The sequence below is a fragment of the Pristiophorus japonicus genome, chromosome 26, assembly GCF_044704955.1.
Source record: "Pristiophorus japonicus isolate sPriJap1 chromosome 26, sPriJap1.hap1, whole genome shotgun sequence".
NCBI classification, from domain to species: Eukaryota; Metazoa; Chordata; class Chondrichthyes; family Pristiophoridae; genus Pristiophorus; species Pristiophorus japonicus.
This window is the reverse complement of record NC_092002.1, coordinates 7,854,139-7,871,765: the sequence shown is the minus strand read 5'-3', so window position 1 is coordinate 7,871,765 and position 17,627 is coordinate 7,854,139. Positions and strand designations below refer to the sequence as shown.

The following is a 17,627-nucleotide window of genomic DNA, read 5'->3' as shown; positions in this document are numbered from 1 at the left end:
TTTATTTCTCCCTCTTCCTTTCCCTCCCTCTTTCTTTCTCTCCCTTCCTTTCTCTCCCTCTTTCTTTCTCTTGCTTTCGTTCTTTTTCTCTTTCTTTATTTCTTTCTTCCTTCCTTTCTCTCTTTCAGAAAAACATCTTGACAACTGTTCCTGCCTCTATGTAAGAAATCACCAAATGTCAGTAAAGGACCGTCCAACAGCTTGTGACAGCATGACTTCAGTAAAAATGATCTTTTTATTTCGAGGAAGGTATTTTTAACATAATCGTAACTTGTCACTTTATGATGCCGCCAACCTGTTCTCTCCACCTGGAGATGGTGCTGTGGAGAGCGTCCTCGTGTGGCAGATAGAATCATAGAATCATAAAACAGTTACAGCACTGAGGGAGGCCATTCAGCTCGTTGAGCCCGTGCCGGTTCTCTGCAAGAGCACTTCAGCTAGAATTGGACACAGTCCTGCAGTTGAGGCAGAACCAGTGTTTTATACAAGTTATCCAGCCCCACAACTCCCCGAGATGTCTGCGCTCCTCTAATTCTGCCCTCCTGAGCATCCCTGATTATAATCGCTCCACCATCGGTGGCCGTGCCTTCTGTTGCCTGGGCCCCAAGCTCTGGAACTCCCTCCCTAAACCTCTCCACCTCTCTTTCCTCCTTCAAGAGGCTCCTTAACCGAGCTTTTGGTCACCTGCCCTAATTTCTATTTATGCGGCTCGGTGTCAAATTTGTATCGCATAATACACCTGTGAAGCGCCTTGGGGCGTTTCACTACGTTACAGGTGCTCTATAAATACAAGTTGTTGTTGTACAGGACTTAGCAGAATGAAGCTGAAGAGCAGAGTCAGAAGTATGAGACACGATGGCTGGATGGGTTCAGTGTAGCCACACTGGATACCATCCTAAAGCTCGACACCATCCAGGACAAAGCAGCCGCTTTGATCGGCACGCTACCCACCACCTTCAACACTCACTCCCTCCACCACCGGCGCCCCCTGGCTGCAGTGTGCACCATCTACAAGGTGCACTGCAGCAACTCGCCAAGGCTTCTTCGGCAGCACCTCCCAAACCCGTGACCTCTACCCCCTAGAAGGACAAGGGCAGCAGGCGCATGGGAACACCACCACCTCCACGTTCCCCTCCCAGTCACACACCATCCCGACTGGGAAATATATCGGCCGTTCCTTCATCGTCGCTGGGTCACAATCCTGGAACTCCCTCCCTAACAGCACTGTGGGAGCACCTTCACCACACGGACTGCAGCGGTTCAAGAAGGCGGTTCACCACTACCCGTTTCCAGTGGTGGGAGGGTGGGTAACCAGAGGACACAGATTTAAGATAACTGACAAAAGAATAAGAGGGGGTGATGAGGACAAGTTTTTTATGCAGCGAGTTGCTGTGGTCTCGAACGCGCTGCCTGAAAGGGCGGTGGGAGCAGATTCAATAGTGACTTTCAAACCGGGAATTGGATATAGACTTGAAAATTAAAAAATTGCAGGGCTATGAGGAAGGAGCAGGGGGCAGGGGTCTAAATGGATCGTTCTTTCAAAGAATGGGCACAGGCATGATGGGCCGTATGGCTCCTTCTGGGCTGTATCATTCTATATGTATGATGGTGTGGCTCAGTGGGCAGCACTCTCGCCTCTGGGTCAGAAGGTTGTGGGTTCATAATCCCACGCCAGAGACTTGAGCACAAAAATCCAGGCCGACACTCCTGAGGGAGCGCTGCACTGTCGGAGGTGCCGTCTTTTGGATGAGACGTTAAACCGAGGCCCCGTCTGCTCTCTCAGGTGGATGTAAAAGATCCCATGGCACTATTTTGAAGAAGAGCAGGGGGAGTTCTCCCCGGTGTCCTGGGGCCAATATTTATCCCTCAATCAACATAACACAAACAGATTATCTGGTCATGATCACATTGCTGTTTGTGGGAGCTTGCTGTGCACTATTGGCTGCCTACATTACAACAGTGACTGCACTCCAAAAGTCCTTCATTGGCTGTAAAGTGCTTTGAGATGTCAGGTGGACATGAAAGGTGCTGTAGAAATGCAAGTCTTTCTTTCTATACGACTTCCGACACTGAGCGTTTGATTTTCACTCTTTTTGCTCTGTGTATAAATTATTGTCTGAACACTGGGTGGCGCTGTCTCCTCATTTGCTGATCGCAACTCCATCATACGTCAACTCCCACAATCGCATTCTTCATTATAATCATTCTCGGGATGTGGGTGTCGCTGGCAAGGCCGGCATTTATTGCCCATCCCTAACTGCCCCTTGAGAAGGTGGTGGTGAACCGCCTTCTTGAACCGCTGCAGTCCGTGTGGTGATTCTTAATATACTTTGTTGTAGCAGTTTGATACAACTGAGTGGCCATTTCAGAGAGCAGCCCCCACAATTCGTGCGTCTGGAGTCACCTATAGTCCCAGACAACAACAACAACTTGTATTTATATAGCGCCTTGAACCTAGTGAAACGTCCCAAGGTGCTTCACAGGAGTGTTATGAGACAAAAAATTTGACACCGAGCCGCATAATGAGAAATTAGGGCAGGTGACCAAAAGCTTGGTCAAAGAGGTTGGTTTTAAGGAACATCTTAAAGGAGGAGAGAGAGGTAAATAGTCAGAGGGGTTTATGGAGGGAGTTCCAGAGCTTGGGGCCCAGGCAACAGAAGGCACGGCCACCGATGGTCGAGCGATTATAATCAGGGATGCTCAAGAGGGCAGAATTAGAGGAGCATAGACTTCTCGGGGGGTTGTGGGGCTGAAGGAGATTACAGAGATAGGGAGGGGCGAGGGCCATGGAGGGATTTGTAAACAAGGATGAGAATTTTGAAATCGAGACGTTGCTTAACCGGGAGCCAATGTAGGTCAGCGAGCACAGGGGGTGATGGGTGAGCGGGACTCGGTGCGAGTTAGGACACGGGGCAGCGAGCACAGGGGGTGATGGGTGAGCGGGACTCGGTGCAAGTTAGGACACGGGGTCAGCAAGCACAGGGGGTGATGGTTGAGTAGGACTCGGTGCGAGTTAGGACACGGGGTCAGCGAGCACAGGGGGTGATGGGTGAGCGGGACTTGGTGCGAGTTAGGACACGGGGTCAGCGAGCAATGGGGGTGATGGGTGAGCGGGACTTGGTGCGAGTTAGGACACGGGGTCAGCGAGAACAGGAGGTGATGGGTGAGCGGGACTTGGTGCGAGTTAGGACACCAGGTCAGCGAGCACAGGAGGTGATGGGTGAGCGGGACTCGGTGCGAGTTAGGACACGGGGTCAGCGAGCACAGGGGGTGATGGGTGAGCGGGACTCGGTGCGAGTTAGGACACGGGGTCAGCGAGCACAGGGGGTGATGGGTGAGCGGGACTCGCTGCGAGTTAGGACACGGGGCAGCCGAGTTTTGGATCACCTCTAGTTTACATAAAGTAGAAATGTGGGAGGCCAGCCAGGAGTGCGTTGGTATAGTCAAGTCTGGAGGTAACAAAGGCATGGACCTGGGTGAGGGTGGCAGGCTTCCTTCCCTAAAGGACATCAGTGAACCAGATGGATTTTTAGCGACAATCCTGGGGTGCGGTCTTAGCAGGCAAGGCACTAGATACACCATCACACTGCCCCCTGTTGGTGCCTGCTGTTCACTGGCCAGTGTACTGTGGTTGAGTCTGCTCCAGCAAGACCGGAACAATAAGTGGCTCTTGAGAATGACATAAAAAAAGAAAGACTTGCATTTATATAGCGTCTTTCACGACCACCGCACGTGCCAAAGCGCTTTACAGCCAATGAAGTACTTTTGGAGTGCAGTCACTTCTTGTAATGTAGGAAACGCGGCAGCCAATTTGTGCACAGCAAGCTCCCACAAACAGCATTGTGATAATGAACAGATAATCTGTTTTTTGAGGGATAAATATTGGCCCCAGGACACCGGGGAGAACTCCCCTGCTCTTCTTCGGAATACTGCCGTGGGATCTTTTACATCCACCTGAGAGGGCAGACGGGGCCTTGGTTTAACGTCTCATCCGAAAGACGGCACCTCCGACAGTGCGGCGCTCCCTCAGCGCTGCCCCTCCGACAATGCGGCACTCACTCAGTACTGCCCCTCCGACAGTGCCGCACTCCCTTAGTACTGCCCCTCCGACAGTGCGGCACTCCCTCAATACTACCCCTCCGACAGTGCAGCGCTCCCTCAGTACTGCCCCTCCGACAGTGCCGCACTGCCTCAGTACTGACCCTCCGACAGTGCGGCACTCCCTCAGCACTGCCCCTCCGACAGTGCCGCACTCCCTCAGTACTGACCCTCCGACAGTGCGGCACTCCCTCAGTACTGCCCCTCCGACAGTGCGGCACTCCCTCAGCACTACACTAGGAGTGTCGGCCTAGATTTTTGTGCTCAAGTCTCTGGAGGGGGACTTGAACTCACGACTTTCTGACTCAGAGGCGAGAGAGTGTTGCCCACTGGGCTGACACAACTGACATGGAGCAAGTGGGCATCCTAAAGACAGAGGAACCTTTGGCAAGTAGTGACCAGGAGATCATTCGGTTTAATATAAGATTAGAAGGGGGCACTTTTTCAAAGAAGACAACAAAGATCCCCGGTGTCGAGGTCAACATGCACGCCTCAACTGACAACGGCAAAAGCAGGTTATCTGGGCGTTGACCTCGCTGGAGTTGGTGGGAGATTGCTGTGCGCAAGTTGTCTCCACAGCAACGGTTGCTCAGAAGTACTTCATTGGCTGTGAAGCGCTTTGGGCATCCTGAGGTCACGAAAGGGCGCTATATAAATGCAGGAACCTCTCTGTCTCTCTAACCTCGAACCTTATCTCCAGGTTTGTGAATGTCTGGGTTTGCTGCGTGCCCAACATAGAAACATAGAAAATAGGAGCAGGAGTCAGCCATTCGGCCCCTCGAGCCTGCACCGCCATTCAATATGATCATGGCTGATCCTCTCTCTCAACACCAAATTCCTGCTTTTTCCCCATACCCTTTGATGCCTTTTGTTTCTAGAAATCTATCTGTCCCCCTCTTAAATATATTCAGTGACTTGGCCTCCACAGCCTTCTGTGGTAGAGAATTCCACAGGTTCGCCACCCTCTGAGTGAAAACATTTCTCCTCATCTCGCTCCTAAATTTCCCACCCCGTATCCTGAGACTGTGTGACCCCCTTGTTCTAGACTTCCCAGCCCCGGGGGTAAAAACATCCTCCCCGCATCCAGTCTGTCCAACCCCGTCAGAGTTTTATACGTTTCAATGAGAAACACCCCCAACGCATTGGCATCTGGCACTGAGCTAACCGTGACACTACCCATGGACGGAAAATGTAAGCAGAAGCTTCCTGTCGAGAAATGTGTTCCCTCCTGGGTGTGGCTCACACTTTCCGTGGTCTCGGCTTCTCGTCTCGAGCTGCTGCCGATGTCAGTCACACTCCTGTGTGGTTTGGTTCCACAGCTGCGTGGTTTAGAAGCAGGTGTTAACTGCCTCCTTCCCGCGATCGTATCGCCTCGTCATGTCCGATAGCTCCCTGCGTCTTAGTAAACAGGCACGAGTTTGCTGCTCTCAATCTTCTTTCATTTAAAAAAACGGCACTTACTTTCAGCCCATTCATTATCTCGATGTGTGCAAAGGGGAGAGAGTGAGTGAGGGGCAGGACAGTTAGAGAAAGGGACACATCATCAGAACATCATAAGGGAGGACAGGCGCACCAATGTTAGCGTCGTAGACCAGGCCCAACACCCCCAGTATCGAAGCACTGACCACACTCGATCAGCTCCGCTGGGCAGGGCCACATTGTCCGCATGCCAGACACGAGACTCCCCAAAGCAAGTGCTCTACTCGGAACTCCTTCACGGCAAGCGAGCCAAAGGTGAGCAGAGGAAACGTTGCAAGGACACCCTCAAAGCCTCCCTGATAAAGTGCAACATCCCCACCGACACCTGGGAGCCCCTGGCCAAAGACCGCCCGAAGTGGAGGAAGTGCATCCGGGAGGGCGCTGAGCACCTCGAGTCTCGTCGTCGAGAGCATGCAGAAATCAAACGCAGGCAGCGGAAGGAGCGTGCGGCAAACCAGTCCCACCTTCCCCTTCCCTCAACGACTATCTGTCCCACCTGTGACAGAGTCTGTGGCTCTCATATTGGACTGTTCAGCCACCTAAGTGTTTTGTATGTATAACATAAGTATATACCCTGTGCAAGACCACTGGATGTATCTTCACACTGTATACATTATGCTTGTACCACCAGAGGGTGCAACTGGTGGAGACCTAGGGGTCACCTGTATACGACAGGTAACCAGGTATAAAATGGAGCTCACCATACTGTACCCTCATTCAGGAGCTGTAATAAATGGACTAAGGTCACAACAGTTTAAGTACAATACCTTACCTCGTGAAGTCATTACTTGAGTGCTTACAGACACAATAACTGGCGACGAGATTACGAATTTCCATGCAAAAATGGCTAACCTTGGCATGTTTCAACAATTCGCCGATGGGGAAGATTGGGTTGCCTTTGTGGAAAGGCTCGAACACTTCTTTGTCACAAACGACCTGGCGGGAGACACCCCGACCTCGCTGGCTGATAAACGCAGAGCTATCCTGCTCAGCAGTTGTGGGCCCACCGTCTATGGCCTCGTCAGGGACTTGCCAGCCCCAGCGAAGACAACGACCAAAACGTATGCGGAGCTCGTAACGGTGATACAGGAGCAGCTCAAACCTAAAGAGAGCATCCTCAGAGCCAGACACCGGTTCTACACCCACCGACGGCCCGAAGGCCAAGAAATCGCAAAATATGCTGCAGACCTCGGACGATTGGCTGCACCGTGTGATTTTGGTGACCACCTCTCCGAAGCACCGCGGGACACTTTCGTTATTGGAATCGGCCATGAGGACCTTCTCCACAGGCTGGTTTCTGCGGACACCACGATCACCCTGCAGAAGGCAATTAACGTGAGCCAGGCGTTCATGGCCTCTGCCTGTGATTCTAAGCGGATGATGACTCAAACCCAGGACTCTAACCCGGCAAGTACCGTGAACTGACTGCCGCCTTTCAGAGGCAAGGCTGCTGCAAGCAGTCTCTCTCAGGGTAGAGAGGACAGAACCCCGAGTTCCACAACCCTGAGTCCGCCACATGGGGGCCAACCGGCCAACCCCGTGCTGGCACTGTGGAGGAAATCACAGGGCTCACCAGTGCCGTTACAAAGACTATACTTGCAAAGGCTGTAACACAAAGGGCCGCCTCCAGCGAATGTGCAAGAGAAACTGTACTCACCGAGTCGCTGAAGAATTGGCCGATCACCCGGACTCCAGCGACGATGAAGAGAGAGTCCGTGAGGTAGCTCAGCCCCACGCTGAGGTGTACGGCGTGTTTACCTGCACCACCGAGAGTTCTCCGCTGAAAATGGAAGTTGAAATTAACGGTGTTCCAGCCTCGATGGAGCCAATCGCTGATGAATCAGGCGGCCTTTGAGAAACTCTGGGACAATCCAATCGAACGACCTAAAATGACCCCGATCCAGGTGAAGCTGCTCACCAACACAAACGACACCATCCCAGTGGTTGGCAGCGTGGATGTCCGGGTGTCCCATGGCGGCGCGATGCACAAGTTACCTTTGTGGATCGCTGCTGGGGATGGCCCAACGCTGCTGGGAAGGAGATGGATGAAACAAATCCGTTGGAGCTGGGGAAACCTCCAGGCCCCGGCGATCGACGTCCTACACGGCCCCAAATTTGGACCCAGCACAACACCTGAAGATCCTACCGTCCAACTCGACTGCGTGGCGACGACACAGACCGCTCAACCCAACGGCGAGACGATCCAGCCCAAACGACCCTTCCAGGCTCCAGTGGCAGGACTCCGGAGGAAGAGAATCGGCGCAGAAGGCAACTTCCCTGTTTCCGTGGCAGAACCTGGGGAGAAAAGGATCACCGCAGCCTACCTCGTGGAGAGAAAGAAGATGGCGCCCGCACCACGAGGTGAAGCGCCTGAAGTAAAGATGGCGGCGGCCAGACCACGAGGGGCAGCGTTGAGGGAGCAACACGTGATGCCGAGCAGCGAACCGGATTGGTGTAAAGATTGCAAGGCCCTCTTAAAGGAGACCGGCAACCCATTGAAATTAAAGGGACAGTTCCACTCTTTGTACAGCGATGCCGGTAATACACATGTAAAAGATGTAATTGACAAATGCAAGTATATAAATGTAACGACCCATTGCGGGCGATTGCGGTCGGAGCCAATGTATTATGACAGTAAATGAAGAAATGATGTCCGATGCCGGGTTCGACATTTACGCCGACAAAACCAAGGGCAACCTCCCGTTGGAAGCACCCAGGTCCAGCGGGCTACCCGATCATGTAGCCTGCGCCTCTGGGACCAATGTGATGCCCCATGGTTTTTTTTTTGTTCTTTCCGTCTGTACATGTATGCACTTGCAGATGTTGAGCCACACACATGGTCTATGTAATGGGGGGGAGGGGCGAATGGATGTATGTAGCCATGGGCACACATGGATCACACCCAGAACCCACTCAACCCCCACTGCAACCTCCAACCCAATGTTGTGGCAAATAGGACTTGGGGATCTACTGGGAGAGAGCCAAGCCAAAGCATAGACGAGGTGCAAGGGCTTTGGGCACTCAAGTCTAGGGCCAGAGCACACAGTGCACAGGCCAGTGGCACAAGACTTAGGGGAGAGTGATGTTGTGTATGTATAATATAAGTATACTCCCTGTACACTCAATGTACAGTTACATAAGACTACTGATGTATCTTCACACTGTATATACTGTGCCTGTACCACTAGAGGGTGCAACTGGTGGAGACCTAGGGGTCACCTGTACACGACAGGTAACCAGGTATAAAAGGGAGCTCACCATGCTGTTCCCTCACTCAGGAGCTGCAATAAATGGACTAAGGTCACCACAGTTCAAGTACAATACCTTACCTCGTGGAATCATTACTGGAGTGCTTACAGACACAATACTAAGGACTCATTTTAAGAGTGGAAGCAAGTCTTCCTCGATTCTGTGGGACTGCCTATGACGATGAAGAACATAAGAACATAAGAAATAGGAGCAGGAGTCGGCCATTCAGTCCCTCGAGTCTGCTCCGCCTTTCAGTGAGATCATGGCTGATCTGATCATGGACTCAACTCCACTTCCCCGCCCGCTCCCCATAACCGTTCACTCCCTTATCGCTCAAAAATCTGTCTATATTCAATGACCCAGCCTCCACAGCTCTCTGGGGCAGAGAATGTCACAGAATTACAACCTTCTGAGCGAAGAAATTTCTCCTCATCTCAGTTTTAAATGGACGGCCCCTTATTCTGAGACTGTGTGATGTCTGGTTTTAGTTTCTCCTATGAGTGGAAATATCCTCTCTGCATCCACTTTGTTGAGCCCCCTCATTCTTTTATAAGTTTCAATAAGATCACCTCTATTATGTATGTAAACATTGTAATAGTGTAAGACTTGCCACCAGGGGACGCACCTGTTGGAGACCTAAGGGTCACCTGCACACCTCGTGCAAGCGAGTATAAAAGGTTGTCTGCCATGCTGCTTCTTCACTCTGGAGTTTGATTAAAGAGACTAAGGTCACATCAGCTTGAGCTTACAATACAGTCTTGTGGAGTTATTCTGAACATAACAATTGGCGACGAGTAACAGAGCATGAACTTTCACGCGGTTATGGCTGCCATTGGTATTCTTGAGAGATTTGTTTAGGGTGATGATTTTAGGGTGAAACCTTTGTTGAGCGTCTTGACCAGTACTTTGTGGCCAACTGGATATGGATAATAACGCGGTCAAACGCAGGGCGATTCTCCTCACCGTTTGTGGGTCCACGATATACGGCCTCATCAAAAATCTGCTAGCACCGACGAAACCAACGGACAAGACATATGCAGAGTTGCGTACCCTGTTTCGGGAGCACCTCAAGCCGAAGGAGAGCACCTTAATGGCCAGGTATCGGTTTTATACACACCATCGCTCCGAGAGTCGGGGCGTGGCGAGCTATGTCGCTGATCTAAGACACCTTTCGGGACCGTACGAATTTCCCGGAATTTTGGGGGAAATGTTGAGGGACTTTTTCGTGCTTGGAATCGGCCACGAGGTCATTCTTTGCAAACGGCTGTCTGCCAAATCCCTAGATCTGAGCAAGGCCATCACGGTAGCCCAGGCTTTCATGTCCACGAACGATAACACTAAATAGATATCTTCTCAGCATCGAAACTCAGGCAGAACTGTACATGGCAGACAACCCTTTATACCTGCTTGCACGAGGTGTGCAGGTGACCCTTGGGTCTCCAACAGGTGCGCCCCCTGGTGGCAAGTCTTACACTATTACAAAGTTTACATACACAACAATCTCTCATCCTTCTGAACTCCTCATTAGTTACTGACAACACGAGCGAGAGAGACACACACAGTGACAGAGAGAGAAAGGCAGAGAGAGACATAACTGCAGAAAGACAGACAGTGACACAGAGAGAGTGAGGCAGGGACAGAGCGGGAGATCGAGAGAGAGACACACACAGTGACAGAGAGAAAAGAGAGAGGAAAGAGAGACAGACAAAGACAGACAGTGACAAAGAGAGAGACAGAGACAGAGGCAGAGAGAGACATAAAGACAGAGAGAGAGAGACACGGATACAGAGAGAGAGTGAGGCAGAAACAGAGCGAGAGAGAGAGAGACACAGTGACGGAGAGAGAGAGAGCGAGAGAGAAAGAAGGAGAGGCAGAGACAGACAGACACACAGTGATAAAGAGGGAAAGAGACAGACAGTGATGCAGAGAGAGAGTGAGGCAGAGACAGAGCGAGGGATAGAGAGAGACACACACAGAGACAGACAAAGAGAAGGAAAGAGAGACAGAGAGAGAGAAAGACACAGGCAGACAGAGAGTGAAAGAGAGAGAAGGAGCCCCAACCGGATTGGCAGGTTTTGCCTCCAATCCCTCAATAGTTGGTTGAAATCCCGCAACCTTCGGACAGTGGTGGGTACAAACTGGAGATGCCCTGCTCTGTGAGGAAAGCGAGGGGGAGCGTCTCCATCTCCTCAAACTATCACGATGAAGCTGCAACAGATTTTACCCCGGTTGGATTTTACAACGTTCGGGAATGGGCAAGGCTGCACTCACAACCCCACCCCCCCCCCCCCCCCCCCACACACAGCCAGCTCAATCACTCGGCATTAAACCCCAGGGGTTATCTCCAGACTGGCATCGCTCCCACTCATCCACTGGCTCCAGCTGGAGGAGGCCGCTCAGCCCCTCGAGCCCGTTCCACCATCCAATCAGATCACGGCTGATCTGTATCTCCACTCCATCTACCCGCCTGGGATCCGTAACCCTTCATACCCTCACCCAACAAAAATCCATCAAACGCAGTTCGAAATTTTCAATTGACCCACCCCCAGCCTGAGCAGCTTTTTTTTTGGGGGGGGGGGGCGACAGTTCCAGATTTCCACCCCCCTTTGCGTGAGGAAGTGTTTCCTGACATCACCCCCGAACAGCAGCAGAGAGGGCAATATATAGGAAATAGAGAAATAAGCTAACGTAATTACAATATAATCTCTATAACGCAATGTGTGAGTGAACTTGACCTTTTCCAATGGAAAATATATCATAATTCTAATCTTAATGACATATGCAAATCGTGGGTGTCTCATTGCATATGCAGATTGCGGGGATCTCATTGCATATGCAAATTCTAGCATCTCATTAGGCATGCAGATCATGCGCATCTCATTACAGGTGCAAATATTGCTTATTTCATTACAACTGTGCACACTCGGGTATCTCGTATGCAAAAGGCAAAGGGTCTCGTTAGCTCAGCAGCTAGGAGGTTGAACTCTGTCATTGAGGAGCAAAGTGTGGGGTCACAGTCTGCCATTGTGACCTGACGCACCTCACTGGGTCCGTGTCTCCAGATCTGGGCTTGCTGTACAAATTCTCTGGCCGTAGAGTGCTCCGTCTTCACAATACGGGGCGGGGTAGGGTAGGAGGGAGCATCGGCCTGACTCCGCGAGTGGATATCACTTCTTGTCGCGATCAAAAAAACCTGACAGTCCACCTTAGCCGCTGTAATGTATTTGCTTCACAGGTTCTCTGCTTAAGAATTCACAGCGACACATTGCTATTAAGAACTAGTTGGTTTATTAGCAAAGGTTTAACAATCACACGACACATTACCAGTTCATCCACCAGGCTCACAACCACCTGCCCCATCGTGGATCCCCCGAACCCAACTGGCTGGGGTTTTATTGAGTCTTGTGAACATCACGTGACTGGCTAGGTCACTCCCAACTCAATAGCTCTACAACTATTTTAATTGCGCCTGTAAATCAAATGCCCCCTTATTAAAGGGGTAAATTAGATGGCAAACTTTAACACAAGTGCCCCCTGATTAAAGGGGGGGGGCGGGCAGTAAAACCAACACATTAATCAAATTAAACTTTTGCCAGGGACTTAAATCAAATTAGAATTTGGTTGCCGGGGGTGATGATGTATTCCAGTCCCTCCGGCGCCCACCTCTCGCGGAATGCCGCGAGCGTACCGGTGGACACCGCGTGCTCCATCTCCAGGGACACCCTGGCTCGGATGTAACCGCGGAAGAGAGGCAGGTCAGTCGGGCTGAACGACCCCCTCGACCGCCCGCTGCCTGGACCGGCTGATGGCACCCCTCAACAGCTCTACAACTCTTTTGATTGGAGAACCAAAATAAAAGTTAAATCAAGTGCCCCCCAATCTGGGGGACACTTCAAACACGTATCAAGGCCCTTTTTGTGGGGTTTTTTTGTGTTTTTTGTGGGACTTTTTTGGGTTTTTTGGGCACTAAAAGCATACTTTTTTTTTTACAAGTGTCCCCTATAAAAGGGGAGGGGGACACTAAAACCCGGCAATTAAAACAAATTAAACTTTAAGACATATAAAATCAAATTAAAATTTGGTTGCTGGGGGTGATGATGCACTCCAGTCCCTCCGGCGCCCACCTCTAGCGGAAGGCCGCGAGCGTACCGGTGGACACCGCGTGCTCCATCTCCAGGGACGCCCTGGCTCGGATGTAACCGTGGAAGAGAGGCAGGCAGTCGGGCTGAACGACCCCCTCGACCGCCCGCTGCCTGGACCGGCTGATGGCACCCCTCAACAGCTCTACAAACCCGAGAGCATGCTCACAGGTGCCAACATTACAGCCAGTAACCATACCTCTGGTCCAACACTTGGTCAGTTATTGTATGGGCAGTCCAGGATTAGAATGGTCCATGCAGAAATTTCTAAACTGCACACCGGACACTCAAAGTCAGTTTATAAAATAAAATAACAACATCAACTAAAATAAAAGAAGTCCATTTTATTAAGCGGGTCATAATTGATTATAGTTATTATCAGAAGCCATGATTCCACTTGCTGTCTTGTCCACATCTTGCCTCTTGTCTGGTTGGGGAGTTGAGGAATAGGTAGCAGCACGAATAGACCTCCTTTTAGTCAGTCGAGAAGGGGCTACTTCTTCTCCCATTGTTTTGCCTGCTCCCTTCCCTGGTCACTCATGGGCTGGTTGTGGTCTTAGTAGATGAACCGGCAGATCCATTTGCTTTCCTCTTCAGGAAGCCTGCATAACCGACGGAGGTGAAAGATTTCTTCAGGTCCTTTTTGACACTGTCGCTGACCAGCACGTAGAGAATGGGGTCCACCGCGCTGTTGAAGCTGGACAGAGCCAAGGAGATGTTGAAGTAGAGGTGGCTATTCCGCTCAAAGTAACAACTGCAGTCCATCAGGGTGAAGATGATTGTCCTGAGCAAGAGGATGATATGATAGGGGGCGAAGCAGACGACGAATATTAGGATGACTGCGATGGAAAGACGTTTGACTTTGGCCTTCTGTTCCGTGCCAAGAGTCGAGCTCTTTTTGACGCCTTTGCAAATCCTCTGGTAGCACACAATCAGCACCGCAAGCGGTACCAAGAAGCCAGCGACGAATCGGAAGTAGTTCGTGATGGCCACCGGCTTGATGAGAGGAATGTGCTCAAAGCAGGTCTGGTTGTCCTCTTCGTGGGCTCCGTCTTGGATGATGGACCCGAGCAAAACAGGCAGGTGCAAGGCAAAGATGGTCAGGAAGATGAGCAGGCTGACCTGCACGGCTTTGCTGGGCCGACGGAAGCTCTGGGACTCGATGGGATAGACCACCGCCAAGTAGCGGTCCACGGAGATGCAGCAGAGCAGGAAGACGCTGATGTAGACGTTGGAGTAGAACATAAAGCCCGAGAAGTAGCAGGCAGCCCAGCTCAGACTCCACTGGTGGCCGTTGTAGTAATACACGACCCAGAGGGGAATGGTCAAGACGTAGAACAGGTCGGATATGGACAGGCTCAGAAGGTAAATCCCCAGAGTGTTCTTCTGCTTGACTTGCAAGATGATTGGCCACAGGGTCAGAAGGTTCACGGTGAAACTCACAATAAAGATTACACCGTACATCGCCGCCAATTCAACGCTGTTCTGTCTGAAATCAATCTCACACAGGGTCTGGTTACAATAGATTACCGTGCTCGTTGATTGGTTCATGCTTTCTATGAATGGACTTATGGTGAGATGTAGAGGGTTTGGTAACCAGGCAGCAAAAGATCTGGAAGAACACAATGAAAAATAGGTTAAGCCAAATCACAACATAAAAATACCAAGTAATGGTTAAGAGAGCAAGTGAGTTAATGTATGAATGGTTAACCTCAAACCCAGTTCACTCGAAAACATTCTGACAAACACGACCTTTGGCACTGGTTCAGCGTAAAACAGCTTCAAAACACAAGTGATCAACCAACACTTATGGAAAATGTCTGAGTAGAAAGGGCCTATATTTAGAAGGTGATCTCAATGAAATGTATAAAATTCTTAGAATGTTTGACTGGGTAAATACCTGTTTCCCTTGGTTTGCGAATCTAGAACCAGGGATCACACATTCTCAGGAAAAGAGGGCGGCCATTTCGGACTGCGATGAGGGGGAATTTCTTCAACCAGAGAGTTGTGAATCTTTGGAACTCTCTGCCCCAGAGGGCTGAGGGGGCTCAGTCGTTGAATATATTCAAGGCTGAGATCGATAGATTTTTGGACACTAAGGGAATCAAAGGATATGGAGATTGGGTGGGAACATGTTGAGGTAGAAGATCAGCCATAATCTTATTGAATGACAGAGCAGGCTAGTCCTGGTTCTACTTTTTATGTTCTTAAATACACATCAGGTCAGTAAGCATCTGAACTAGATAGAGAGATTAAGGTTGTCTACTTTGGTATTATATTTCCATGGGCACAACCACAGGAATCATCACGTCCCACACAACACTCCATCGTAAAAACATAGGAGCAGGAGTCGGCCATTCGGCCCCTCGAGCCTGCTCCGCCATTCAATAAGATCACGGCTGATCTGATCTTGGCCTCAACTCCACTTCCCCGCCCGCTCCCCATTACCCTTGATTCCCTATCGTTCAAAAATCTGTCTATCGCCACCTTAAATATATTCAATGACCCAGCCTCCACAGCTCCCTGGGGTAGAGAATTCCACAGACGTTCACCAAGCTGGACCTGACCTCGGCCTACATGACGCAGGAGCTGGAGGAGTCTTCGAAAGGCCTCACCTGCATCAACATTCACAAAGGTCAGTTCATCTATAACCAGTGCCCGTTCGGGATTCGGTCGGCCGCGAATATCTTGCACCGTGGTTTTCCCGGACGACATACTGGTTACAGGTCAGGACACCATTGAACACTTGAAGAATCTGCAAGAGGTTCTTAGTCGGTTGGATTGCGTGGGGCTCAGGTTGAAATACTCGAAATGTGTTTTCCTGGCACAGGACGTCGAGTTCTTGGGAAGAAGAATCACGGCAGACGGCACCAGACCCACCGAAGCCAAGATGGAGGCCATCAAGAACGTGCGAGACCACAGAGCGTTATGGAGCTGTGGTTGTTCCTGGGACTCCTTAACTATTTCGGTGATTTCCTACCTGGGTTAAGCACCGTGCTAGATCCCCTATATGCGCTACTGGGCAAGGGAGACGACTGGGTATGGGGGAATTCACAAGAGGCTGCCTTTAAGAAAGCCAGAAATCTGTTGTGTTCAAACAAACTGCTTGTCATGTATAACCCTTGTAAACAATTAGTGTTAGCTTGCGATGCGTCGTCATACGGGGTCGGGTGTGTGTTATGTAGAATTTACCAATATCTCGCAAAGATTCCAGGTACCTTTCCCCTGCAGAGGAGAAGAATCCCTTTCTGGGCATTTAAAATGAGTTTAAAGGGGCAGACAATGCCTGCGGGGGATAAAAGGGGACGCATTCATGGAGACCCCCCCCCAGTGTTTGGACTCATAGGAAAGGGAATTCAAAATGGACCTAAATTACAGAAGCTTGAGATCCCCTAAACATCTATGGGAAGGAGCATATCAATTTTAAGATTCTACAACATTTTGACTGCGACAAAGAGTTACCAAATACAGGAGGTGGGGCCAACCTCTGAAGCAAATTCGTGTATTAAGGATCCCAGGCTATTCACCCCCTAAGAGGTACCTGCACTCTGGAGTCTTATTAAAGGAGCTAAGGTCACATTTGCTCATTGTACACAGTACTCAGTTTCATCCTTTATTACGAGTGTACCACCTAACCAGGTCAATAATTTGCCCTCAAATCCATGAGCTTCAACTTTAGCTAACAGTCTCTGATGTGGGACTTTATCAAATGGCTCCTGGAAGTCCATATAAATAACATCCCTAGACATTCCCCTGCCCACTACTTTAGTCAAAAATTTCAGTCAGGTTCGGCAGGCATGACCTAGCTTTCCCAAATCCATGCTGGCTCTCTTTGAATGGCTGAAAATTGTCACGGTGTTCAGTCTCTCTATCCTTAGTTTGTAGACTCTAGTAATTTCCTGACAACAGATGATAGGTTAACTGGTCTATAATTCAATAGTTTCCCTCTCTCATCCTTCGTAAATAACGGAATTTTCCAATCTAAAGGAAAGATTCCCAAATTGAGCAAACTCTGCAAGATTGTAGTTAGACCATCTGCAATGTTCTCACCCTGGGATGGAAACCGAACAGTGCTGGGGTATTTGTCACTCATTGATGCCATTACTTTCTTCATGACCATTATTTTGCTTACGCTAATTTCGGTACAAACTTAACGACGGTGCATAAAAGCTGTACAAGAGTCAATGTTCATCTTCTTCTAAACATACAGAAAAGATTTTTGTCTTCTTTTGAAACTTACCCCTGAGAATGAAGCCGGCTTGAGCCTCGTGTTCCGATCGTTTTTCTCTCTCGGATATGTCCTTTCTCTGGCGGGTTCTGCCCGCGAGCTGGTAACGGTTTAAGCGGCGGCAGTTTCCAGCTCTTGGGTGTTGCCGAGTGATTCTGTGGGCTTGTCGGACCATGCAGGCTGGAACTGTGTGGTTAACAGGAAGCTCGCACTGAGAGAGTTGCACAAACCCAAATGACGCATGTTTACGTTACTTCAATGTGTTTGACTGTGAAGGGCAACAGCGCGCACCTGTTCATTCTGGTTAAACCTTATGGTTTGATGATAAACGACCACAGACATAAAAGATGCAGGGTGTCAAATTGTAAACACGTTGAAAGCGAAACCTGGGGATTTTTTTTTGGAGGCTGAGGTTCATTTTCTCCCTCGTCTCT

At 50.1% G+C, this 17,627-nt stretch overlaps 1 protein-coding gene across 1 annotated transcript; it reads right to left on the bottom strand.

Moving 5' to 3' along the window:
* Window positions 1-12,165: 12,165 nt before the first annotated feature.
* On the bottom strand, window positions 12,166-17,368 carry LOC139239073 (probable G-protein coupled receptor 132). The gene is made up of 2 exons (XM_070867586.1): window positions 17,206-17,368; window positions 12,166-14,577 (listed from the first exon to the last, which is right to left on the bottom strand). Exon 2 carries the CDS (start codon window positions 14,514-14,516, stop codon window positions 13,503-13,505), a length of 1,014 nt encoding a protein of 337 aa, XP_070723687.1. The 5' UTR covers window positions 14,517-14,577; window positions 17,206-17,368; the 3' UTR covers window positions 12,166-13,502.
* Between the last annotated feature and the right edge of the window lie 259 nt (window positions 17,369-17,627).